The 25,655-nt window shown below is 49.1% G+C and overlaps 1 protein-coding gene across 1 annotated transcript; it reads right to left on the minus strand.

Moving 5' to 3' along the window:
• Nucleotides 1-5,479: 5,479 nt before the first annotated feature.
• On the minus strand, nucleotides 5,480-24,449 carry OAF (out at first homolog). Its single transcript, XM_066639710.1, has 4 exons — nucleotides 24,219-24,449; nucleotides 9,034-9,168; nucleotides 7,961-8,141; nucleotides 5,480-6,557 (listed from the first exon to the last, which is right to left on the minus strand). The coding sequence occupies exons 1-4, from the start codon at nucleotides 24,447-24,449 to the stop codon at nucleotides 6,283-6,285; spliced, it is 822 nt and encodes a 273-aa protein (XP_066495807.1). The 3' UTR covers nucleotides 5,480-6,282.
• Between the last annotated feature and the right edge of the window lie 1,206 nt (nucleotides 24,450-25,655).

Genomic DNA, 25,655 nt, shown 5'->3' on the forward strand with positions numbered 1-25,655 from the left:
GGTTTGCACCCATGGCCTCCCCCTGGATCTGCCCCTGCTTAGAACCTTTCCCACATGTAAGTTCTTGGTTCTCTTTAGCTCAAATGCTTTCCATGTTTTCTCCCACCAGAAAAGGGGTCTCCCCAGCCCCCAAGCAGCAGCCATGTATTTTAAAAATATCTGAAAGGCAAGAACCTGCCCCCATGATTTCTCCAAACAGAAACATTTCTCCCTGCCCCCCCACAGCAGTACTACTGTAGTAAACAGCATGTTTCACAGTAGAAGAAACAGCACCCTCCCTTCCCCCAGGCAGTACAAGTCGAAATCTCTCCCAACATTCTTGTAGCTGCTCTTGACCAGCCCAGCTCTCCATGTACTCTGGATGGGGACAGGGTGACCAGAGGTATAACTTTTAAGGAGCTAGATAGGTGTTATACAGGCACTAGATAGGCATTATATAGGTGCAATATAGGTGCTAGATAGGCGTTATATAGGTTTTAGATAGGCGCTATGTAGGTGTTGGATAGGTGCTAGATAGGCCTTATATAGGCGTGATATAGGTGCTAGAAGGGTGTTATATAGGTGTTACATAGGCACTATATAGGTGCTAGATATGCGTTATATAGGTTTTAGATAGGTGCTATGTAGGTGTTGGATAGGTGCTAGATAGGCATTATATAGGCGCGATATAGGTGCTAGATAGGCATTATATAGGTGTTACATAGGCACTATATAGGTGCTAGATAGGTGTTATATAGGTTTTAGATAGGTGCTATGTAGGTATTGGACAGGTGCTAGATAGGTGCTAGATAGGCATTATATAGGTGTTACATAGGCACTATATAGGTGCTAGATAGGCGTTATATAGGTGTTAGATAGGCGCTATGTAGGTGTTGGACAGGTGCTAGATAGGCATTATATAGGCGTTACATAGGCACTATATAGGTGCTAGATAGGCGTTATATAGGTGTTATAGGCGCTATGTAGGTGTTGGATAGGTGCTACATAGGCGCTAGATAGGTGCTAGATAGGCGCTATGTAGGTGCTAGATAGGTGCTAGATAGGTGTTATATAGATGCTAAATAGGAGTTATATAGGTGCTAGATAGGTGTTGATGATGTTCGTCCATCGTTTTCGAAGACCTTGACATATAACGGGTTGCGGGCTGTCTACAGTGTGTCTGCAGGTGACTAATAAGGCCGATAAGAGCATGGAATGTTCTGCCGCATTCTGCCTATGCAGTTAGCATAGGCGCTGGATAGGCGCCATATAGGTGCTATATATGTTAGATAGGCGTTATATAGGCGCTAGATAAGCGTTAGATAGGCGCCATATAGGTTCTAGATAGGTGCTATATAGGTGTTAGATAGATGCTAGATAGGCGCCATATAGGTGCCATATAGGTGCTAGATAGGCATTAGATAGGTGCTAGATAGGCATTAGATAGGTGCTAGATAGGTGCTAGACAGGTGTTGTATAGGCATTAGATAGGTGCCATGCAGGTGCTAGATAGGCATTATATAGGTGCTAGATAGGCACTAGATAGGTGTTGGATAGGTGCTAGATAGTTGCTAGATAGGCATTATATAGGTGGATAGGTGCTAGATAGGCGTTAGGTGCTAGATAGGTGTTAAATAGGCACTTTCAATACAAGTAAATACTACCTGCATCCCAGTGATATGTTTTACTTTTGCAGGGTTGCAGGTCTGTGTATTGCACTGGTGTGTAAATGAAAGGATATGTTGGGATGTTATTTCTATGTAGGCAATATGTTTTACATGGCAAGCAGAGACGCATTTATTCTATGCAAATTATTGTTATATTGCTTGACAGCTAATGAATGCATCTTTGACACACTGTTAGGAGAAGGGCCCGAAACCCAGATTAACCTCTATGACTCCCCTTTAAGGCAGCTAGTTTCTCCCTTTGTGTTCTGGCTGAAAAGGTGGGTGTACAGCACTCTCTTGTGGCCCTTTATGGATTTACACTTGAGCAACATTTTTAAATACATCTCATTCCCACCTAAGAAACTCTCCTCAGGCATTTGCAGATTAAGAACCTGGCTCCAGCATTGACACATGGAACCCGCTTTTAGAAGATCAAATATATTATTTTTAGCCTTTACTATTCAGTTTGTTCCTAGACCTACTGATCACACACTCTTTCATCTGTGGAGTGTCTCAGCTTGGCAGGCTGGTGAATATTTTCCAGATCCTTTCAGACCAGAATGCACATTTTTTCACATTAGTGAAATGTTCTCACTGTGTTCATTTCTCTCTCTCAAAACACTAAAATGTATGGAATTTGGAGGGGGGTATTTTTGGGTGCCCTTCATAAGAACATAAGAAGAGCCCCACTGGATCAGGCCATAGGCCCATCTAGTCCAGCTTCCTGTATCTCACAGAGGCCCACCAAATGCCCCAGGGAGCACACCAGATGACAAGAGACCTGCAAGGCCTCCTGGGAATTGTAGTTTAAGAACATAAGAGCAGCCCCACTGGATCAGGCCATAGGCCCATCTAGTCCAGCTTCCTGTATCTCACAGAGGCCCACCAAATGCCCCAGGGAGCACACCAGATGACAAGAGACCTGCAAGGCCTCCTGGGAATTGTAGTTTAAGAACATAAGAGCAGCCCCACTGGATCAGGCCATAGGCCCATCTAGTCCAGCTTCCTGTATCTCACAGTGGCCCACCAAATGCTCCAGGGAGCACACCAGATAACAAGAGATCTCATCCTGGTGCCCTCCCCTGCATCTGGCATTCTGACATAGCCCATTTCTAAAATCAGGAGGTTGCACATACACATCATGGCTTGTAACCCATGATGGATTTTTCCTCCAGAAATTTGTCCAATCCCCTTTTAAAGGCATCCAGGCCAGATGCCATCGCCACATCCTGTGGCAATGAGTTCCACAGACCAACCACACACTAAGTAAAGAAATATTTTCAGGGAGTAAAGAAATACTCTTCAGGGAGGAAGGCGGAATATAAATTGAATGAATGAATGAATGAAATGGGGCTGTTCACTTCAGTTAAATTACACAGGTGGTGTGAGAAGTTGACCAAAGTTGGGCACAATTAAGGACCTACCTGACCAGTCCCAGCTCCATGAGCTCCTATAACCAACCAGACACTACAGACCCCTCTCCATTCACCAAAGGGGAGACTGGGAGGCACCACTGCTTGGCACCTGCTGAAGCCTCCCCCAGTTAGTTACTCAAAGCCTCCAGGAGGACAGTGCTGTGCCTGTGGACAGAGTTCTAGCTAGCAGGCAAGCCCAGGTGTAAATGCACAAGCAATACACATCAGCAGCCTGTACACTGGATAATGACCCTTTTAATAACTTGTACCTGCAGGCAAAAGAGATAACATTCGGCGGTGGAAGCACAACTCGGCAGTGACCTCTGGTGGCAACATTCAGAATAGCATCGCCTGCCTGTTCAGAGTCTCTAGATTAGACTGAACAACATAAAGAAAAGGGCTCAAGGAAAACACAGTCCAAACAGGATACTGTCCCAAAGGGACAGTAACTTTAATATCATGATCAGGGCCAACTAAAAAATCACAAAGCAGGGAAGTCGGCTTTCTAGTTTCACAGAGGTTTTTCCCCAAGCCCGGAGTTACTCAAAGGCGGGGGGATGGAAAGAGGGGAGAGACCCTTGCATCCTGTTGCCATCCTCTTGCACCTGGCATTCAGGGGTGGTCTACTTCTAAAACCAGGAGGTTGCATATACCCATCATGGCTTGTAACCTGTGATGGACTTTTCCTCCATTAATTTGTCCAATCTACTTTTAAAGGCATCTAGGGCAGACAAAATACCACATCCAGTGGCAAGGAGTTCCACAGACTTACTTTATACTGGTAAAGCACCATCAGCACCCACGTAGCCACCGGCCGCCATCTGTTCTCCCCAGGATAGTTTCAGAAACTGTATTACAACCTTACATCATCTCATAATGTGGGAGGTTCAGAGACAAAGATGGCAGCCATCAGTACAGCCGTTTTCTTCTTGCACTCACCCTTGGAACAAGGGTATGCAATCACATGAAGGGCACATTTCTGGGGAGAAAATGACAGCGGTTGGCTGCCTGTCTACAACAGGAGCACTGTGCCTCTGGCACAAGAAGGGTTAAACCCCCCCCTCCCAATTGTGTGTGCCTTCCCATCCCTGAAATGATCTTCTCTACTCTGCTCCCTGTAAAAGGGACAGTGAGACTGGGAGGGTGATTTTTGAATCAGTCCTATTTTGCTTTGCTTCCAGCCAGTGGTGCAACTAGAGTAGAGAGCTAGAGTGGTGTAACTAAGGTTTGCATATGCCTCTGTTTTGCTCCCATGCCCAGAATGGCTCCAAAGGGGAGGGGCTGCTTGCACATTGTGAAGAGGCTCCCTTCAAAACTTAGTGTTTTGCCCCCCCCCAGCTATGCCACTGTTTCCAGCATGAGCTGGAATTCCCTTGTCTGGCAGTCAGTAGAAGTCAAGGGGGAAAAATGTGCAACTTCTTTTATCTGTAAAACCGGAGCATGATTTTAAGTGACACAGCAAAGTGAGGACCAAGTCACCTCTCAGAATGGTGGAGAGATGTGCCTGTCTCAATTCTATGCATTACCAAGTGCAAAGACTTAGAGGGAACATACCACAGAGGCTGGACTTCCCAGGGATTTTTCTTTAAAAAAAAAAAATCTGTTTATTCATCTTACATCTGATAAATAACTTTTTTTCTTCCAAAAAATACTTCCCTTCAAGTTTCATATTAGTGTCACTTCATGTAGCAATTAGAAAGTACAAAACAGCTCCACCCCCTTCTCCCCACCCCCACCCCCAGAGACAGGTACAAAAATAACTCTGTGAGAAAGTTCTAAAAATACAATTATTTGAAATGAATCGTGAAGGTGTCGGACTTCAGTTTAGTGAACACCTGGAACCAAGCGAAGAGAAGGCACACGCTGGTGGAAGAGAAGGGGAAAGGCAGCTTGGAAGGAGAGGCCATTTGCAAATGGGGCAAAGACGCCTTGGTTCTGCCTGGAAGTAGCTGCACACCAGGTGGAAATCACACAGGTAAAACTGTCCCCACCATGGTACGTCCATGCTGGTAATGCTGTACCTCTTGCATTTCCGCCTGTTAAAGGCACAACTGAACAATGGAGCAGCGGTTTCTGCAAAAGGTGTTTTTGTGGCATTCCCTAAATTTTCAGGTATCTCTAGGGGGAACAGTCGGGGTTCAGCGGCAGAGGTGAATGCAGGATGGCTTTGCATGCAGGGTGCTCTGTGTTCAAGACCTGCAGGCACCAATCCTGGACAGTTAGTGTTGTCAATGCTCTCCCTGCACTAGGGAGACCAGTGGGAGCAAGGAGTGGGTCTCAGTGGCCATTCCTCACTCCCTATGCCACCAGGGGGATGTGTTGGGGGGGGGGGATGTGTTGGGTGCATTCCTGGCTCATCAAGGAAAGGAGGGGATAGCTCAGTTGTGGGGCACTTGCATTCCTCACAGAAGGTTCCAGGTAGGGCTGGGGAAGGCCTCTGTCTGAAACCCAGAATTGCAGCTACTAGTCAAGAGCGTGACCGTCCTCAGATGGAGCAAGAGTCTCACTTGGTATCGTGCAGGTTCACCTGTTGCTGGCATCTCACACTAGTGAACGGCTAGAAGTAATCAGTCACCATGCTGCTGCACTGAAACTCTGTCTTCCTTGCAATGAAGAAAGAACCTTCTCTCCACTCCTACTTCCGCTGAGAAAAACAACTGGACCACGTTGGGACTCCAGTGTGGAGCAATTAATGTCTTATGGCTCTTTGTTTCCCTCTATTGATTTATCCAAGTTGCAACTTTAGAGTCTCCCTGATCCTTTTACTGGCCTCTCTCTCTGGACGCTGTGGAAGGACTTCCACTCTCATTCCTCTGTTTTCTTTATAAAAGAAAGCAACAACCACGGTGTTTTTGGTTGTGGAGACGCTTGCAATGTGGTTGCCGGCAAAAAGCTTTGGGGCCTCAGAAATGCATGTCCCGTCCACAAGCTCAGACAGGCCACAGCCATCACACTCAACAGACCACTGCGTCCTCAGACAAACTTTGTCTTCAGGGGCAACCCAACTTCATTTCCACAGGTTGGGGGCATCTGAGGTTGGAAGGGCAGTTTGACGAGTGGATTCAGGCAAAGCCTTCATAGAACAGAGCACCACCCAGTTCCCTCCCGTTCCTTCCCCCCCTTGTCCAGGCAGCCATCTTGGTTGCATGACCCACAGCAATGTGAGGAGAGGAGGAGGAGAGGCAGGCCAATGCCACAAGACCGGCTGCCTGGGCGCCCTGCTAAGTCTCCTCGTCCCACAGGCAGAGCTGCTTCTGGGGGACATAGTAGTCGAAGCTGTAGCCCTTCTGACAGCTCCGGATGCCACACTTGTATGAGGAGATCTTCCCGGTGGCGTCACGGCTCTTGCAGTACTTGAGCATGCAGGGATACCACTCGATGCTCAGGGTGTAGCTGCAGATGCAGGGCTTCCAGCGGTCCGAGCACAGCCGGCAGCGTTGCAAGTCGGGCAGGTCAGCGGACTGGGGCAGGACCTCGAACATGGAACCATCCACCCCTGCAGGAAAGAAAAGCAGGAAAGAAATCACCCTCCTGAACTTCTGCTCCCCCCATTCTGCTGTCCTCAAGGCCAAAGTAGGTGTGATGGCAAAGGTGCCACCATCTTTCCAAACAGTGGTCTTTTCCTGTTCAACCTAGAGTTGCCAGCGATTGAACCCTGGACCTTCAGCATGGAGAGCTAGTGCTGTCACTGAGCTAATGCCTCTTCCGTTTAGGATTATACATGGGATGCATGGGAAATCATGTATGGGATGGATAGAGCAGACAGAGGGATGTTCTTTTCCCTCTCGCACAACACCAGAACCAGGGGACGTCCACTAAAACTGAGTGCCAGGCATGTTAGACAAAAGCAAATTTTTCTTTGCCCAGTATGTAATTAAACCATGGAACTCCTTGCACATGAAGTGGTGATGGCATCTCGTTTGGATGCCTAGAAAGGAAACTGACAGATTGATGGAGGAAAAGTCCTTCACAGGTTACAAGCCAAGATGAGTTTGAGTAACCCCCTGGTTCTAGAAGTAGACTATCTCTGATAGGTGGGTGCAAGGGAGTGGCAACAAGATACAGGCATCTTGTTGTCTTGTGTGCTTCATGAGGCATGTGGCGGGTCACCATGAGATACAGGAAGCTGGACTAGATTGGTCTGATCCAGTGGGGCTTTTCTTATGATTCTCAGACAAGCAGAGTTTGAGGAAACCTCTGAATGAGTCACTGAAGAGGAGCCGGTTCTGCTGCTCCTTGGGTCTTGCCTAGCTCAGTCCTCCAGCAGACCCTGTGGAACCAGCACCTCTAATGGAAAACTCCTGGGGCTGAAGACAGTAGATTAAGAACAGGCAAGAACCCTTATGTACGTGATTATCTGTTAACATTAGCGATCAGCGCACTCCCTCCACTTTCTCCATGCACATTGTTCTGACATTCCAAAATCCATTGTGTCCCCCCTATCTGAATTCCAGCCAGAATGGTGCCTTTTCTGAACACTGCTGACAAGTTATGCTGATGTATCCTTGAACGAATAATGAAAGAAGAAGAGTGGGAGGGGCAATTCACCATTTCAGTTCTTGTAGAAAGAAATTTGAAATAAATAAAAATGGAGCAGATTTATTTAAAAAAACCATATGTATTTTTTTAAAATGGAAAATAAATCAGGGACCAGCTCCAAAAATAAATAAAAATGGAAAAGATTTAAAAAAATGAAAGCAATTATTATTTTTTTTTTTAAGTTTGAAGACAACGTCCAGAAAATTCTGGAAGAGTTAAGAGACTTCAACATTTTAAGGTATACTCCAGTAAAGTAGACCCCCAATCGTGCAGGGAGGATCTGAAACAGGCAGATTCCATAAGCACCCCTAGTTAATTCCACCCCCTGCTACGTCCTGTTGTAAGAGAAGCGGTAGGGACCTTTCTCCATCCAGAACTTCACATCCTCCTCCCGGGTGTAGATGGCCTCCTTGGCCTCAGAGCAGACATTGTGAATGTGGGAGCTGAGCTGAGCCCCTTTGCTGAAGTTGACGGCAACGTCCATGCTGAGATGCTCCAAGGCGCGCACCTCCTCGGCCTGCCTCACCGTCCGTGGGTTTTTCTGGCAAGGAAGAAAACAGCAGGAAGGTCTTAAAAGGAGCTGTGCTGGTTTTGCTTGTGTCTGCATGGTTTTTAAATCCAATGGCTAGAAGTGTTCATAAACGGTTTTATTTTATTTTGCAAATTTTGTTTTTTCCTCCAAGGAGGAAATGAGCAGAAAGCAGTTTTATGTGTTTTTATTCCAAGGGCGCATTTTTATTAATTAAAATTGCTTTAAAAGTGTCCTAGGTAGGAGCTATAGGTGGTATAGTGACAGCAGATGAACCTACAGTCATTACCCATGCATTCCTTCCTCTCTCTCTCCCCCCCCCCCCAAATTAAATAATACATAAATTCCAAATAAACCTTTTTCAGATGTTGGGGTTTTGTTTCATTACAAAAATGAGAAGTGCAGAAAGTGGTGTTATGGATTTTTATATCATTATCAACTCTCTCTCTCCCTCCACACACACACACACACACACACACAGGTTAATTTTGTATTTTTTAATGCAAATATTGATCTTGATAAGTATTCTGTAGAAGCATTCATCATATCTGCTGAGGACCGAAAGTGATGTCATTAGACCGAAAGTGATGTCATTAAACAGGTCATAACCAAAAATATGTTATGTATAACAAATAGGTTTTTCTCACTTAGCTGCAAATGACAGAAGAGAAAACATGCAAATCTTGACCATATTTCAAGATAAGGGACAGCCCAATTTTCATGTGGACTGCCCTTTCAGCAGTAACATCTCAGCACTGCTCAGAAGCCGAGAGCCTGAGGGCCGGATAAAAAGCTTTCGAGGGCTGCATCTGGCCCCCGGGGCCTTATGTCTGACACCCCTGCATCAGATGCTCTCCCCAACCTGTGCCAGGAAGCTACTTGTGCTGGGAAGTATCCATCTCACCTGTCGCAGTTTAGCCATGGACTCGCTGGGGATGATTTCGTTGCGGTGAAGCCGAGTAACAAAGCAAAGTGCTTGGAACTGGCTCTGGCCCCTCTCCAGTTCACCGAGGATCAGAGCACGGAAAATCTTCACCTCCTAGGAGGAAAGAGAAAATCAGCAGGGCTTCTCAGCTTCAGTCTGATACAAGCACAGAAGAATGTCATGTAGAGAGTACTGTTCTCCACTTCAAACACTTTTCTCAGCGCAGAGGTGGGGCGATGGAAAATGCTCTGCCTCTTGAATGCCGACCTAACACACAGCCATTCAAGGACATTCCAGGAAAACATGGTGGCCATTTCACACTCCCAAGATGGTGTCATCAGAGGCATCACTAGGTTTGCGTCATCTGATGTACCCGAGAAATCACCTGACAAATTTCAGCCTGCAATTTCAGGCTGCTGTTGAAGGCACTGAAGCAGGCCAGTCAAACAGCGGCAAACTCTACCTCCAAAATGCATTACCGCCTACTCACTCTCCAAAACGCATTTGTTATGAATCTGTTGTTGAAAGCAAAGATGCAAAGAAAGACGGAAAACTCTCTGGCCTATTGATAGAGCTGCTCCCTGGTCCATCCTCAAGGTGAATCACATTGCATTAGACCACAGAAAAATGACCCCAAAAAAGGGTTTTATAAAAATCCATACCATGTCATGAAATATGGGGTTAAACCTGGCCCCTTTGTAGGATGACAGCGTGCAGCTGTTCTCCGCCTAGACTCAGCTCTCGAAGAAAATTCCAGCTGGAGAGACTCTCATTAAGTCCAGATCTCCACCCCCCCCCATACGAAGTTGACGGAGTTATTAATGGTGTGAACAGGAGGCCCAGTACGCCTTCCTGTTGTTGAAACTCAACCTGTCCTGCCAAGCCCTGGCTGAAGTGAGACCAGAAAATGTGGGGGGGGGGGGGAGAGAGAGAGAAAGAGACGCAGATGAAGAAGGGCAAGAACCAAGGAAAGCAAATCTAAGATTCAATTTATGCAGGAGTTGCACCAATGAAGGATAGGCAAAAGAAGAAGCTTTACTTGTTAGTAAGATGCTCTATAATGTAGAGTCCAGGGATTCTCAGTCTGGGGATTCGAAGCTGGGATTCTGCTGAATGCATCAATGACACTGAAATAGCTTCTTTCAGAGTCTACATATCCACGTGGCCATATGGAGCAACGAACTAGCCCCATATTTTCCGTCCTGGGCTGTCACTAAGGGGCATTTTAGCTCCCCCCCCCACCTCTTCCACAAAGGCCTCAGGTGTCAAGACTCTGTCCTCCTCCCACTCAGCCTTCAGAACTGAGGACTAACTGCTGAATTATATCATTTAAATGGGGGGAAGCAACACTCTTGCACCTTCATCCCAGCAGCCACAGGGGCACCCTGAAATCAGCACTGGGCACCTGTGAAGTTACTCAAATTAAGCTGCCAAGATGCCTTCCACACCCCATCTTAGGGCAGATTGTTAAGGTCATTAGAAAACTGGTCTTTGGGGCTTGGTCACCTGCCCAAGCTTTTTCTTTTTTGCCCTCCCTTTGCCCCACTTGTGCATTGCTTTGCATTAGTGGCACAGCCAGAGAGGGTGCAAGGCGCTAAATTTGCAGGAAGCCTCGCCACAGCATACAAGGGGCCCTCCCCCTTCCCTTCCAAGCCATTCCAGGCCACAGGAGCAAAACAGAGGCTGCTTCACATCTAGCATGGTGCTAAGCACTCTAAACAACTCAACAGCCTGGTGCTCAGGACTCCGTGGCATTTTGTTTAGCCCTAAGAATGGTACGTGCTGGAATCCCTAGCATGTATGCACTGCTGAAACAGACACCTGTGTTGGCTCAGTCATGTTGTGAGAATGGATGATGGCCGGATCCCAAAGGATCTCCTCTATGGAGAATTCGTGCAAGGAAAGCGCCCTACAGGTAGACCACAGCTGCAATACAAGGACATCTGCAAGAGGGATCTGAAGGCCTTAGGAGTGGACCTCAACAAATGGGAAACCCTGGCCTCTGAGCAGCCCGCTTGGAGGCAGGCTGTGCAGCATGGCCTTTCCCAGTTTGAAGAGACACTTGGCCAACAGTCTGAGGCAAAGAGGCAAAGAAGGAAGGTCCATAGCCAGGGAGACAGACCAGGGACAGACTGCACTTGCTCCCAGTGTGGAAGGGATTGTCACTCCCGAATTGGCCTTTTCAGCCACACTAGATGCTGTTCCAGAACCACCTTTCAGAGCGAGATACCAGAGTCTTTCGAGACTGAAGGTTGCCAACAAAAGAATGATATTTAAGAGACTGTGGTTTTCAGGATCCGCCCACCCCACGCCCCCAATGGATCAACATGGTCACCTACAATTTCTGTGCAAGGAGTTATGAAACCCTTGCTCTCTTGCTCCGTTTATTGCTTCTCCCATTGTAGAAAATTTAGACTGTAAACCCCTTGGGGCAGTGACTCTGCAAAAACTACATTTACTCTGCAAAGCAGCATGGACAATATTAGTACTCTAATACATGAATATATTTTAAAGTTTGTTCTTTCTCTTTCTCTCTCTCTCTACTACAGGGTCATATAGCTTGGGTCAGTGTACAGGATTCCCCTGATTTACCTACCCTCTAGGTAGGCTGGGCTGAAAGAAAGGGTGACTGCCTCAGAGTCACCCAGTTGCCACCAACTAAGAACATAACATAAGAACAGCCCCACTGGATCAGGCCATAGGCCCATCTAGTCCAACTTCCTGTATCTCCCAGCGGCCCACCAAATGCCCCAGGGAGCACACCAGATAACAACTACATCCTGGTGCCTTCCCTTGCATCCGACATAGCCCATTTCTAAAATCAGGAGGTTGCACATACACATCATGGCTTGTAACCCGTAATGGATTTTTCCTCCAGAAACTTGTCCAATCCCCTTTTAAAGGTGTCCAGGCCAGACGCCAGACTGGACTTGCTCCTGAATAAATATGGTTAGGGCTGGACAACAAAGACAGTTTCAAGAAGGAAAAGCTGGACCTTTGGAAATTGATGCTTTCCCCTAACTCTGGTGCAGCCATAGCATGACCGTTAATCCTGGTTCAGCTGCTCTCCCCTCTAGATCTCTGCAGCATTCTAGGCACCTGGCTCTTGAAGCCCAGGATGGAAAATGTGTCCACTCGGAGCTGACTGAACCTCTCCTGGGATGCTCTCTGAGGTCCATCCACTGCTTTCCGCTACTGACTCACTGCCTGCCCTCCCACAAGCAGGACGGTCGGGCCAGGGAACAGAGGAAACCACTGGACAGCTGACAGCACAGCTGCAAGCTCAGCCTGGGGATTCTAACTGGGATTCTGCTGGATGCTTCAGTGCCATTGAAACAGAATGTGGTAAACAGGGAGGGTGAGGGGCTCTAAGCACACACCACCCAGCTTCTTGCAGAAAAAGCACGAGGCTTTCTTCAGGCCAGGCTGCAACCTGGGAGGAGAGGGGATGCAGCAGTTGCTTCCTAAGGAACGAGTGTGTTGCACGCCTTTTTGCCCCTGAAGGCAGTACCGGTAGAGCATGACATGGGAGGAGGGCATCGCTATACAGGCTGGCACTGCCTAAATCAACATGCAAGGCCAGTGGCATAACTAGAGGGGGTGCAAAGCACTAAGTTTTGCAGGGAGCCCCACTACGGCATGCAAGGGTCCCCTTCCCCTTCAGAGCCTGGAAAATGCCTCCATTTTGCTCCCCACATCTGGAATGGCTCCAAAGGGGAGTGGGTGAGGCTGCTTGCATGCTGCAGTAAGGCTCCCTGCAAAACTTAGTGCTTGGCACCCCCTCTAGCTATGCCACTGTCCAGGCAATTTTTAGCCGCCGTAGACATGCACACTGTGCAATGGAGAGTTTTTGAAATTCTTTAGTGGGGCTCCCCATAGAAGTGGCAGGTTCTCACTGTTTGCTCTCTGATTCACTGTGAAGCAGGCCTTCTCCCCCCCCCCTTCCCACCCATGCAAAACAAGCCACCCTAATTCAATCTGACAAACAACAGAGGCTATGAACTCTGGGCGCACAGACACAGCATTTAGCAATCTCATGCACACAGAAAGTATGAGGTTAAATCAAGGTCACCAGGTCAGGAACAGTCAATGGAAAAACCAGCATACTGACAGGTCTACCTTCCAGAGATCTTTTTCACATTGCCCCTTTGCCCTGGAACCCGTGTGGCTTGCAAAGGATTCTGGGCTGTGTGCCAAGGCGGATGCTCAGTTCTTCCATACAAACTTGCCTGAGTACTAAAGATGGGTCCCAGAGGCTCTTCTCTTGCCCACCCCAGCTTTGGAGGAGGAACACATGACAATGAGAGAGAGAGAGAGAGAGAGAGAAGGCCTTCATGCCACCTGAATTAACATATGGAACTTGCTGCCACTAGAGGTGGCAATGGCCTCTTTCTCAGTTGGCTTAGAAGAGGATTCAACAAGTTGCCTTGCTATGCTTGTGGGCTTTCTGGAACCTTCTGGTTGACTACTGGGGCAGGCAGGACGGATGCTGGACTTGAAATCACTGCTGTTCTGTGCAAACAAAAAACACGCTCTTTTCTCTAGCTCTGTATGCCTGGCAAGGGGGAGGTTGCCTGCCAGTTCCTCATTCCTGATCTTCTCTTTGCAGACTTCCTCGTCAGCTTCCCAGGAATTCTAGAGTTCCCCAATACACAGTTTGAAAATCCGGGCAGTAGATGGAAGGTGCACAGGTGACACTCCGGTTTTGGGGCCTCCCAAACCTATGTGCTGGAGCTGCGCCTCTTGGTCCTGGCACCAGGCCAGCTGGCTGCCTCATCCCCTGGCAAGCCCCTTCAATGGGGTCCCTCTGCAACCCTTGCGAGTTCGTTCCCAGCTCACCAGCAAGCATACAAACCAGCAGTGTCATTGAGTCTGTCTAAATATTTATCTACTCTCTTGGCGTGCCGGGAGATTTATAGGCTGCAGGCTGCACTCGCCCCATGACTGGTGCAGGAAAAAATTGGGAGGCCTCCCTATGTGTTTCAGGCCACTGGCAGCTTCATTCCATGGTGGAAGACTGCAGAGAGGAGAAAAGCAGGATGCCTCAAGCTAGCTTAAAGGGGGGAAGGATGGGAGCAGAAGGAGATGCTTAGGGGAGGAGACGAGGTTGAGAAACTTACTTGCTTCTTGATGCTTAGAAATACTAGGATAAGGTACTACTAGTACATATTTCCCTGGCACACCCCTGCATGAATTAACACATTGACATGCTCCCTGCAAGATGCAGAAGAGTCAATCCAGACGCTTTTCTGCTTGACACATGGGTAGACCATTGAACTGCAATCATTTCATATCTCAGGAGCTGCATGTGTGTTTTGTACTTGGGGTTCCATTACAAGCCGAGCTGGTGGAGGAAGAAGGACAATTTGTCACTACAGGTAGTTGCCCTAGAAACAGAACCACAGGACCCTGAAGAGTCTCCCAGAAGCGATATCACCAGAGACCAAGACCATAGAGGTCAGTGAGCCATGAGAAGCGGGTCTAGAGAAACTGCCCCAAGTAATGGTCCCACTGGTGTCAATGGAAGTTGCCCTCTGAGAGCATACGGCATCTACAGGGGACCTGACTATGCTCAGTTTGATGCCTGCCTCTCCACCAGTCCAGAATGTTGCTTCTGTTTTGGGGAGAGGGAACTACAATCCAAAGAACATCCACTCAAACAACACACAAATTGTAATATGTCCTTTGGTCCTAACTATCATGACTCTCCCCCCCCCCCCAACACAACTTGGGAACTGTAGTTCAGAAAGGAATGGAGAACATGCATTACAAGTCCCTGCTCTCACTGCCCAAACAGAATTCAGACACGACACACCTCAGCATAGGGGCACACGCTGGAACGCACAACCACCACCACCGTTCATGGAAAAGCTCAGCTTTGAGGGATGGCTAAAAAACCAGCCTTGTGAATTTCTATTGACCTTCCCTGATGGAGAAAACTCTGGTTCTTAGAAAAGGCAATTAAAAGCATGCATGCAACAAGGAACAAATGTGTACACTGTGGGCTGGGCAAAAAATGGGTTAATCAGTAAAGATGGAAGGGATCCAGTTGCTCATTTTCAAATAAAAGTGAGTGGCTTTTCCTCTCTACTCCCTTCCTGAACTTCCTGCCAGAAAGATCCTGGTGAATCACCCCTGAGTCAGGTTCTTGGCCAAGAGAGAAACAGACACACTGAGCAGCACTGGAGAACTTCCACGGAACTTCCCGATACAGGGACAAGTCCCAGCGCGTCATCAGCACCCACACAGATGTTCTGACCAGCGCTGATCTCTCAGGGATACTCCACATTAATCGCTCTGAAGGACGTTGGGAAATCCTGCTTAGGAAAGTGATTCAGGGGCAGAAGTGATGCAAGGTGCAGGGACCGGGGTGGGGGGTGGGAGAGGGCCGTGAGTGCCTTCTCAAGTTTCCGGAATTGGCCACAGACTACGGAGCATGCAAAACTGTTAGGCCAAATCTAAGCCCCATGTAACAGGAGCGCTGCTGTGAGTGGGCTTGGAATTTTTCATTTAAATCCTTTCGATTTGGCACCCCACAACTGCAGGAAAGAGGGCAGTTTGGGCAAACTGAGGTGCACAAAAATAATCAGGCGTCATTTTGCTCCCATTTTGCTGAGCATTGGAAGTTGCTCCAGGGCTATCACCCTTCAGCCTGCCCTGTTTGGCAGCAGTGTGTGGGTGAATTTTAAGGGGGGCTTTTGAATTTATTTGGAGGGACCTCCTAGATCAGGGAGGGGGGAAGGAAGGACAGAGGTGCTAGAGAATGATTAACATTTCAACAGAAGTGCTTAAAATCAAGGAACTGCCCTCTTTTCTCCCTTGCTGCCTGGAACTCCACCCCGGTTGCCCCTTCTCTTTCTCTCTCCTTTCAAACCCCACCTTTTCCTTAAAGGCTTCCAAACACTTTACCCTACTGCAACTGAGCCTAAGGCTACCATCCTGTACACACCTTTCTGACAGCAAGGCCCCACTGAACACAGTGGTCCTCCCTTCTGCATAGACACACAGGTGTGAAACAGCTGCACATTCTTCCCCATTTCCTTTGGCACTGCACGCGTCCCCATCCCGAGTTGTCGTCTTCTTGTTGTCATCTTCTGTTTCTACGCTGTAAGCCCCCCAGGGCAGGGAACTGCCTTCTCTTCCACTGTAAAAGCCCAGGCACAACAGTGGTGATGTCAGTGGTTCCCAGTTTTTCCAACTGGCAGCTCCCTTGAACTACTGGGTCACTGGCCACAATAAGAGGCTGCACGTCTCTCCATTAGGGCGACAATCCTATACCTTTTATAGGGCGGTGGGTTTTTTTGCAAGGATTTCATGGCTCCCCTGGCTTGTTGCCATGGCTCCCAGGGGAACCACAGCTCACAATTGAGAATTGCTGCTGTTGTTGTTGTTGGTAATAGTAGTAGTAGTAATGGTAGTGGTGGTAATAGTAACTTTGACTTGATTTTGTGGCAGGGAAGGTAGGGGAGACCACAAGCCCCACTCCCAGGTTCCCCCAACTGTAGCCAAAATTGCCCTCCCAGTGGTACTTAAGAGGGCTATGGCTTAGACAAGAAGCACAGCCCCCGGCCCCTAAAATCTGAGCAGCAGTTGGCTTCCTCCTCTAGTCAACAAGCCTCTTCTTCAGGCTGCAAGTTCAAAAGCAGCTCCAGCTATTCCAGACCAAAACTATTTCCGTCACATGCTTGAAGATGTGATTAATTCAAGCGCAAGCCTGCGTTGGTCTTTAAGGCCGCACCGCAGGGCAACAAAAGCAATATTCTTACCAAACGGGGCTCCCACCTGCCCTCCGGCTCAGACGGGTGGCAGGAAACACACTTTAAGAGCAGTGTGAACAGAATTATTCCCCACTGGGAGCCCGACTTTCGACTTACACTAGGTCCCAAATTGCTTCTTTCCCTCCTAGGGAGAGCATTTAAAGGTCTCCTGTTATCGCTCAGGAACTGCCATAGAACTGGCAGAACTGCCACAGAACTGCAACATCCACTCTGTGGCTGCATCTTTTAAAGGAAATATTTGAGAGTGACCACCCAGTGTTAGGCTGCCCTCTCTGTCCTAGATACTGAAAAAGAGAGAGGTCTGTTTGTAGCCGAATGATGCAACTGCCTCACCACCTGGGACTATCTAACCTCACATTATCTTTCAAGATGCTAAGGAGAAGCACATAAAGTGTGAAGGCAACAGCTGATTCAGCTGCCTCTCTCGAAGGTATACTGCCACTAAACAGGAGGCTCTATGTGTATTACTGCAGTGCGCACACACTATTAGCAGGCTGTATCAAATTTGAATATTACATATAAAGCTACTTTATCAGGTCATTGATCCGCCCAGTATCATCTATGCTGACCGGCTGCACTTTCCAGGGTCTCAAGGAGAGGGTCTTTCCTAGTCTTATCTGGATTTGTTGCCGAGGACTAAAACTGAAACTTTCTGACAGAGATCTAATCTACACGGTACAGAGAGAGTCGCCCTCTGTCACATTAAATTGTTGGCAACCTTCAGTCTCAAAAGACTCTGGTATCGCGCTCTGAATGGTGGTTCTGGAACAGCATCTAGTGTGGCTGAAAAGGCTAATTCGGGAGTGACAATCCCTTCCACACTGGGAGCAAGTGCAGTCTGTCTCTGGTCTGTCTCCTTGGCTGTGGGCCTTCCTTCTTTGCCTCTTTGCCTCAGACTGTTGGCCAAGTGTCTCTTCAAACTGGAAAAGGCCATGCTGCACAGCCTGCCTCCAAGCGGGCCACTCAGAGGCCAGGGTTTCCCACCTGTTGAGGTCCACTCCTAAGGCCTTCAGATCCCTCTTGCAGATGTATCGCAGCTGTGGTCTACCTGTAGGGCACTTTCCTTGCACGAGTTCTCCATAGAGGAGATCCTTTGGGATCCAGCCATCATCCATTTTCACAACATGACCGAGACAACGCAGGTGTCTGTTTCAGCAGTGCATACATGCTAGGGATTCTATTGTCCATTGAAACTGACTGGTGGGAGTGTTCAAGATGGGCAAAGGAAGCATAATTAGCCTGTGAAATTCACTGCCACCAGATGTGATGATAGCTTGCATGGGTGGCTTTCAGAGGGGACTGAGCAAATTCACAGAGGGCAGATCTATCAATGGCTTCAGGCCTCTGGATTCGGGAGTGGTACAGTTCTGAATACCAGTTGCAATGGTGGAAAAAAAAGTCTGCCTTTCTTTCCTGCCTGTGAACTATTCCCAGAGGTAGCTGAGAAGGGGAGGCACTGTGAGAAACAGGTTGCTGGACTAGATGGGCTCCCTTGGGCCTGATCCTGCAGGGCTTTACTTTTGTTCTTCTGTACTGACAGCTCTCTCATTCACAGATTTGTCTAATGCTGCATGAAAAGACAAAAGAGATCCCTGACATCTAAGTGGCGCATCAAACAACTTAGAAGAGTGGCTGGTGCCGAACATGGGCCCTGCCACATTTTTGCACACCTACAGTTCGAAAGCACCAAGATGGGCCTTGCACAATTGAGAGATTCCCTTTGTGACTCCTTCCTCCAAAGCTTAAATTTGGGGTAAAGTTAGGAAGATGGAGAGAAGAGTCCCTCCTATAAATACGATGACAGAGATGCAGGCAATTTGGGATGGATGATATGGAGTCTGTTATTACAAAAGAAAAGCAATATAGCCTTTGCTTTGGGTACATTTAAAACATGCCATAAGCGTTCTTCCCATCTGCTCTGCAACAAACATATGGGGATAAATTAGACTGCCCTACCTTGCAAGGATTACTGGAACAGCACAGAAATGCCGATGAAGTATGCTACACCAGGGCACAGCAGGTTTCTGTCCGAAGGTGTCTTGAAGTCTGCCCCCAGGCCCTAGGAATTTTAAACACAGGGCAAGCCACAGCCCTTGGCTTTCCAGAACGGGGAGCTGCCAAGGCAACCAAATTGCACGTCTCCTCTGGGATGAACGAAGAGTTACAGGCCAAGACAGTGTGAACAAAGGGCAGAGATGGTAGGAGGCTGTGCAGACTCCAGTAAGTCTTTCACTTTCCATTCCTGACACCAAAGGCCAGACTGAGACTCCTCTCATGCCTGCCTAATTCTGGGACCTTCTGGATGAGATCCTTCCAAATTTCACCATGTAGGGCTAGTGTAACCTCAGGCTTTCCAGAGACTATTTGGTGTGTATGTGGGGAGGCTTCAAAGGTCCTCCCTAATCCTAGCAGAGCACATGCTTGCCAGAGGGTTTGCATCTTGCAAACTTTGAGCAAACTTTAGTGGAGGAGCAAGGACTAGGAGAATGGTTGCCAGGGGGCTTAACTGCTCAATTTTGTTCCTGGAAAGGCTCCTGTGACTTTCACAACAGAGGACCCTCTCTCCATCACTTGTACCTCCAGGCTGGGGATTGATCACCCGGTGGAATACCCGCCTGTCTCACAGTCATCAGTCCTGCCAGAAAACAGGGGGAGCAACCCTAAGGATCAAATGATTGTCAAACACAGGGCTCAAACACAGCCAGTTGGCCTCAAGGAGTATCGGAGCACAAGGTTGCCAGCATTTCAGGGGGCTTGCAAGGTGGGCAGCCCTAGAATGACTTCTCCCTCTGCCAATGCTCACCCCTCTCTTCTTCTTGCCAGTTCTCTGCACCCTTCCTCACTCAGTGGCTACCTCCACCCATTCCCCAATATCCATCCTAGATAGGCCAGCAGATCAAATGAACCGGGTCATTCAGAGCAATGGCATCAGGGCTGTGGAATTCAACTGAAGCGGCTTGCGTGTGGAGAGGAGGCAGGAAGAGCATGGAAAGCAGGAACATCTGGAAACACTCGCAACGCTGCTGTCTTCGAGAGCGACCCTCCCCCCGCCACACAGGCACAACCTCAGCCAAAAAGCCGGATTTGCCATCTGAATCTCTAGTCACAGCTTACTGATCTGGACCCTTCTAGGGGAAAGATTGCAGACACCTCTCCGATTCCTGTACACTTCCCCCATGGGGCAAGGAGCAACTACGAGGGGGGGGGATTTAGTCAAGGAAATGGCCTGCAGGAAAGGGTTAAAGCCCCTCCTCGCCCAGTGTTAAGGTCCTGATCTGACAGAGGCCCCTTTACAGCTGCTACTCATTTTTCCAAGAATGCCAGAGCTCCTGAGCACTCTTGTTCCGGCCTAATCTCTGTTCCACCATTTAGCAGCTCTCTCTTCCATCCACCAGACCTCACCAGCACAAGCTCAGGAACTGGACGAAGTTATTTGTGTCAAAAGCCAGGAAGCTTTGGTCCACTGCAACTCTTTAACAGCAGGGTAGATTCCAAGCAAACTACTTTCCTCGCACTTCCAGAGGGCTCTGCACTGGAGAGATAATGTGGAAGAAACCTGCCAGCTCTGTGCTCCATAGGAGAAAAAGGAGATACCGGCAGCCAGCTCAAGCCCAAGGGAGGCCTGGATCCCCAAATCCAGCCCCACATCTCCTTCCACTTTCCAATAAATGCTGCCTAATAATTAATTTTCAGGCATTGACACCTTTCTGACTCCTCTCTGAAAACTAGAGAGGCAATAAAAATGAAGGCAGCAACCCAGTACTAGCTTGAGGGAGAGAGACCCCCCCCCCCTTCAAAATCTGACACAGAAAAACAAACATGATCATTCCTGTGCAGGGTACACGAGATTCGGCTAGACACATAGCGATGGCAATCTTTGCTTTTCCAAAGTTCTAGAGCAGGGCTTCCCAAGCTGTGGGTTGGGACCCACCAGTGGGTTGTGACCCAATTTTTTGGGCTGAGCGCACGAAACTGACAAGGAAAACGAATTGAGCCCTATGAAAACCGAAACAGAGACGCACATGCACATTTACTCGTGAGTAGGCAAATAGGCCTCAGTCCACTTCGAAGGGCAGGCTGAAGGGAAGGCAACACCATCAGAAAAGTACCAATCGCACGGCCCCTCCCAAACTTTCAAGGAGGAAGTCCCCTCTCCAAGCTGACAAGAAAAATGTATTGAGCACTATGGAAAGCGAAAGTGAGCCCCATGTGTGTGTGCCTACTTATGAGTAGGCAACTGTGCTCTGCCTCTTACTGAAAGATAGGCAAAGGGGAACCCAAGGCCACCAGAATGATCCCAGTTCTATGGAATGGAGTTTAACAAATGCTCCTGAAGACAGTTCCTCTCCACCACAGTAAAAACAATTAAAACAGAGGTTTGAGCAGCTGGTAAAGCAAAACTTTTTTTTTAGTCTCTTAAGGTTAGGTGGGTTCTGACAGTGTCATTGAAAAAAATAAAAAAGGGCCCTGGTGCTAAAATGTTTGGGAACCACCATTCTAGATGGTGTAAAGAGAGTTCTATGAATATATATTTGCGATCACATCATGCATGCCTTTAACTGAACATGCACACTGTCACTACGGGCCTTACTCCCCCCACCAGTTCACACCTTCACTCACCCTAGGTATGTCATGAGAACTGGTCTAAACTCTTGCAACATACAGAGACGCCAATCTCTGTCTGTGGCAGTGGTTTTCAAAACTGCCTAACCAGGGCTGACTCAAGCCCTCTTGACGCCAGAGGCGGCATGCCAAATGCCCCCTTAGCCAATGATGTGCCACCTCTGCTCCACTGTCACTCCCATGCTCTAGCTTAGTACTTTCCTCCCCTCCACGATCCCTCTTTCTCTCTGTCCCTTCTCAGTCCAGAGGAGAAGTGGAGGTAAGTAGGCCGTCAGAGATGTTGCCTGCCTGGGGTGATTGTCTTTGGCCTTATAGATGGGTCGGCCTTGTGCAGACTTTCAGAGAACCCTCTTCAGAGCAATGTCTTCTGAGGAGTCTCTGCACATTTGCCACAGAAATTGTCCATATGCAGAAAATGCCAACTACCTCCTCTGTGTCTTTGCTGCACACAGACCTCCAGGCTCTCAACTCCACCTCAGCCCTTCCTACTGACACAGAGTGAGCTAAGAGCCAGGCAGTGGATTCAGAAGTTCCCACATGGGCCTCAGTTTACTCACCAGCCACAAACCTGCTGTCCTCCACTGACCCTTCTGCTCCCCAAAGTCCACTGTGCGGGCCAGAAAAGTTGGTGAAGTCTCCTATCACACTGGAGCAGGACTGTCTGTACTGCAGCCCAGGGCAACATGAGACACCCTTTTTGAGAACCTGGAAAGGGTTGGAGGTTCCCCCAGTCACAGTGTGCCAGGAACTTTGATTCTATCCAACTGATTAGCTCCAAAGAGGTCTGCAATGGCTTCTTCACCCCTTCTCCTCCTCCCATTGAGCTCTCATTCCAGAATTCACAGTTAAAGGTCCTCCATAAACAGACTCTCCCATCCCTCCCTCCCTCCCTGCTGGTTTCCCCCTCTCCTCATGAGAAGCTATCAGGGTCCAGAGTTCCCAGGCTGGTGGCCCCTTTGATCTGCTCCATCCCACTTTGTAAAGTAGGCCACGCAAAGTACACTCAGGATTAACTCAGACAGGGGTGCAGACAGTGGCCAGTTGATGACTGGAGAAGCCACAAAGCCCCCTGCTGAATCAGGAGAAGACAATGCTTCAGCACGTGTGACCCAGGAGCAGTTGGGCCTTGCTTTGCTGGAGCAACAACTTTTCAGTAAAGCTTGGCCTGCATTTTCCCACAGCCTCAATGTGGCAGGATGAATCCGAGTGCAACGGCTGCTCCAGAAGGGAGCTGGAAGATGTTGGCTGGGCCATCCATGCATGGATGGTATTTGGCTTCTTAACTCTTGGGTTGGTGCCCAAGATAGGAGCAGCCCTATTGGGTCAGACCACGGCTCCTTCTAGGAAACTACAAGGCTGCCTTATAATACCAAGTCCCTCCAGGTCATTTTTTCTAAGCAGGAGCTCTCCAGAGTCCCAGACTGGAGTTATTCCTCCTCCAGACTGTAGATGCCAAGAACTTGCAAGGCAAATGCTTTACTACTGCTTTACCTCTCCCCCAGTCTAGCCTTGCATCCCATTTCTTCAAAGATGCCTCGGCAAAGCCCACAGGCATAGCCAATGAAGCATAACATCCCCATGGCCTCCTCCAACAATTGATATTCAGCAGCCTGCTACCTCTGAGCATGGAGGTTCTGCAAAACCAACACGAAAGGGACAAAAAACAGGGGAGGACATACGGACTTCCAGAAGCATCTGCTTCAGAACTAAATCCTGGACCATGCGCAGAGTCTGATGGCAATATGGCTCTCCTGCCACTGCCTTCCCAGCAAAAAGATGATCAGAAAGATGCTGCCACATGGCCTGTCCTCCGTGAACATGTCTAATCCACCTGTAAAAGCATCTAAGCCAGTGGCCAGAGTGTCATAGAATTCCAAAAGTTCATTACTCTTCCCCTCTAAACAAAATGTTCCAAATATATTAGACTTGGTTTTTTTAAAAAAGTGGCTAACCTTCAAAAAAAAAAGTGTCCTTCAGCGAGTTGCACCCCCAGTGCTCTCAGGCACATGAACACGAAGAATGTGGCATCAAGGATGGCCCATGAAGACCAAGATAGCGCCTAAACTGCTTCTGGGTGGGTGGTTTTTTTTTGGGGAGGGGTAGTGGTGGGGATGCCTGCATTTGCCTTTGATACTTGGAAACTGACCATAACTGACTACACTCAAGATGAACACTCCACTTGTGGCACCAAGACAACAAACATGAGCGCATGGGCGACACAGCCGAAGGCCTGCCATACCCGGTGCTTGGAAACAGGCCACTGGGGCCGAGTTTTGCAAAGACATGCGCAAGAGCTGGCCACCTGGTAATGTACCAGGCATCTCCCCATCAGCTGGTTAGCCCCCTAAGCAATCTCCCACCCCACCCCACCACCCCACATGGTTAGAGTGGGTGTCCGGTTAGGACGCCGGACTAAATCGGGACAGATCTGGGCACGTGACATTCCTGGGATCAACCCAGGGAGGCCTTGGGCCAGGAACTTGGGCTGAGCCTACCCCGCAGGGTTGATGTGCGAATGAAATGGGCGTGAAAGAGGGGCAGGGTGTGCTTTCTCAGGAGCTGATTGCCAGAACAATAAGAGAAGGTGTAGCAAAGAAGGAAATCAAATCCTAATTCCCAGGGCGGCGGGGGGGGGGGTGACCCTTGTCCTCCAGGTGGGGAAGGACCTTAACCCCTTCCTTCCCAGCTGGGAGTCCAGCCCCTGCTGGAAAACGAACCTCCACCCCCTCTGATGGGGCTGTGCCCCTCCCCCCAGCCCCGCACCTGTCTGAAGTCGGCGGTGAGGGTGATGAGGCTGCCGTCTCCCTTGCGCAGCTCCAGGGTGGCGCAGTCGGCGCCGCTGTCCGCCTGCAGGCTCTCCTCCGTCACCTGCCCGTCCGGCAGCCGCACGCGCACCCGCAGCTCCGACGGCGCCCCCAGCAGCGCGGGCAGCAGCAGCAGGGGGACCAGCGCAGGCAGCCCCCCACCGCCTCCTCCTGCCCCCCAGCAGCGCATCCCCTCGCAGGCTGGGCTCAGGCTGGTCCAAGACCCCCCCGCCTCCTAAGCCGCCCCCCCCCGCCGGAGACCCACTTTCCAAAGTTTGCAGCAAAGTTTGCAACCAAGTTTGCGCAGCGCCTCCTTCCCCGGCCCCGATCCAGCCCCTGCACCGCCCTCCCAGGTGCGGCTGCGCGCCCCCCTCCCCGGACACCGGCTACCAGCTTCCCACTGCTGCTGCCCCCCCTTTACTACTACTCCTCCTCCGCCCCCCCCCTTGCTCCTTTCCATTCACTCGCCCCGTCACTTCCTTCGCTCTCCAGCTCAACAGCCCGCAGGGACCTGTCTTAAAGGGACACGCGCCCCCTCGCCCTCTCCTGGAGCTGCTGCGCCCCAGAACTGGGTGCAATCAGGAAAAGAGGGGGCGGGGCGGGGCGGGGCTGCGAGGAGGAGGAGGAGAAAAGACCGTTGAATAAACTTTCACACGCACAGGGTGACCATCACATCACCAGACTTGGATCATCTGGAGTGAGAGGTGGGGGAGGATCTGGTGTGGGGAGAACTTTCTGGCACCGTCTCGCCCCCCCCCTTTAATCAAGACCACCCCAGCAAAACACTGCTGTCTTCTTACCAAAAAATCGGATTTAACCCCCCCCTTCTTCAAACAGGATGACCAGATGTCAGTATCACAAAAGAGGACAAGGTGCCCCAAATATAGGACATCCAAGAAAAATGCAGAACTTCCCAGAATAAAATAAAAAGTAAGTAAGTAAGTAAGTAAGTAAGGGCCCAATCCTATCCAACTTTCCAGCTCCGGTGTAGGCACAATGTAGACCCCTGGTAAGGCAGAACATGTTCCCATACCTTAAGAAGGCCCCAGAGATTGCCCCTCCACCACAGGATGCAGCACATACCCCACTAGCACAACTGCACCAGCACTGAAAAATTGGATAGAATTGGGCCCTAAGCTGAAAGCACTCATATACTAGATTGATTTCAATATGTTGCACATACACACCAGGGATCCAATGTGTACACTTGTGGGCTGGGCAGAAATAGGTTAATTACAGGTAGGCTATGTGCAGCCTGCAGCAAAAAGGAAGACATTTAAGTTCTTTTCCAGGACACAGGGCTAAAAAAAGAGGACATGTCCTGGAAAAAAAGAGGACATCTGGTCACTCTGTCTTTAAAGTACATTGTGGGATCCCCCCCCCCAAAAAAAAAGAC

Source organism: Tiliqua scincoides, chromosome 11 (genome assembly GCF_035046505.1).
Source record: "Tiliqua scincoides isolate rTilSci1 chromosome 11, rTilSci1.hap2, whole genome shotgun sequence".
Classification (NCBI taxonomy): domain Eukaryota; kingdom Metazoa; phylum Chordata; class Lepidosauria; order Squamata; family Scincidae; genus Tiliqua; species Tiliqua scincoides.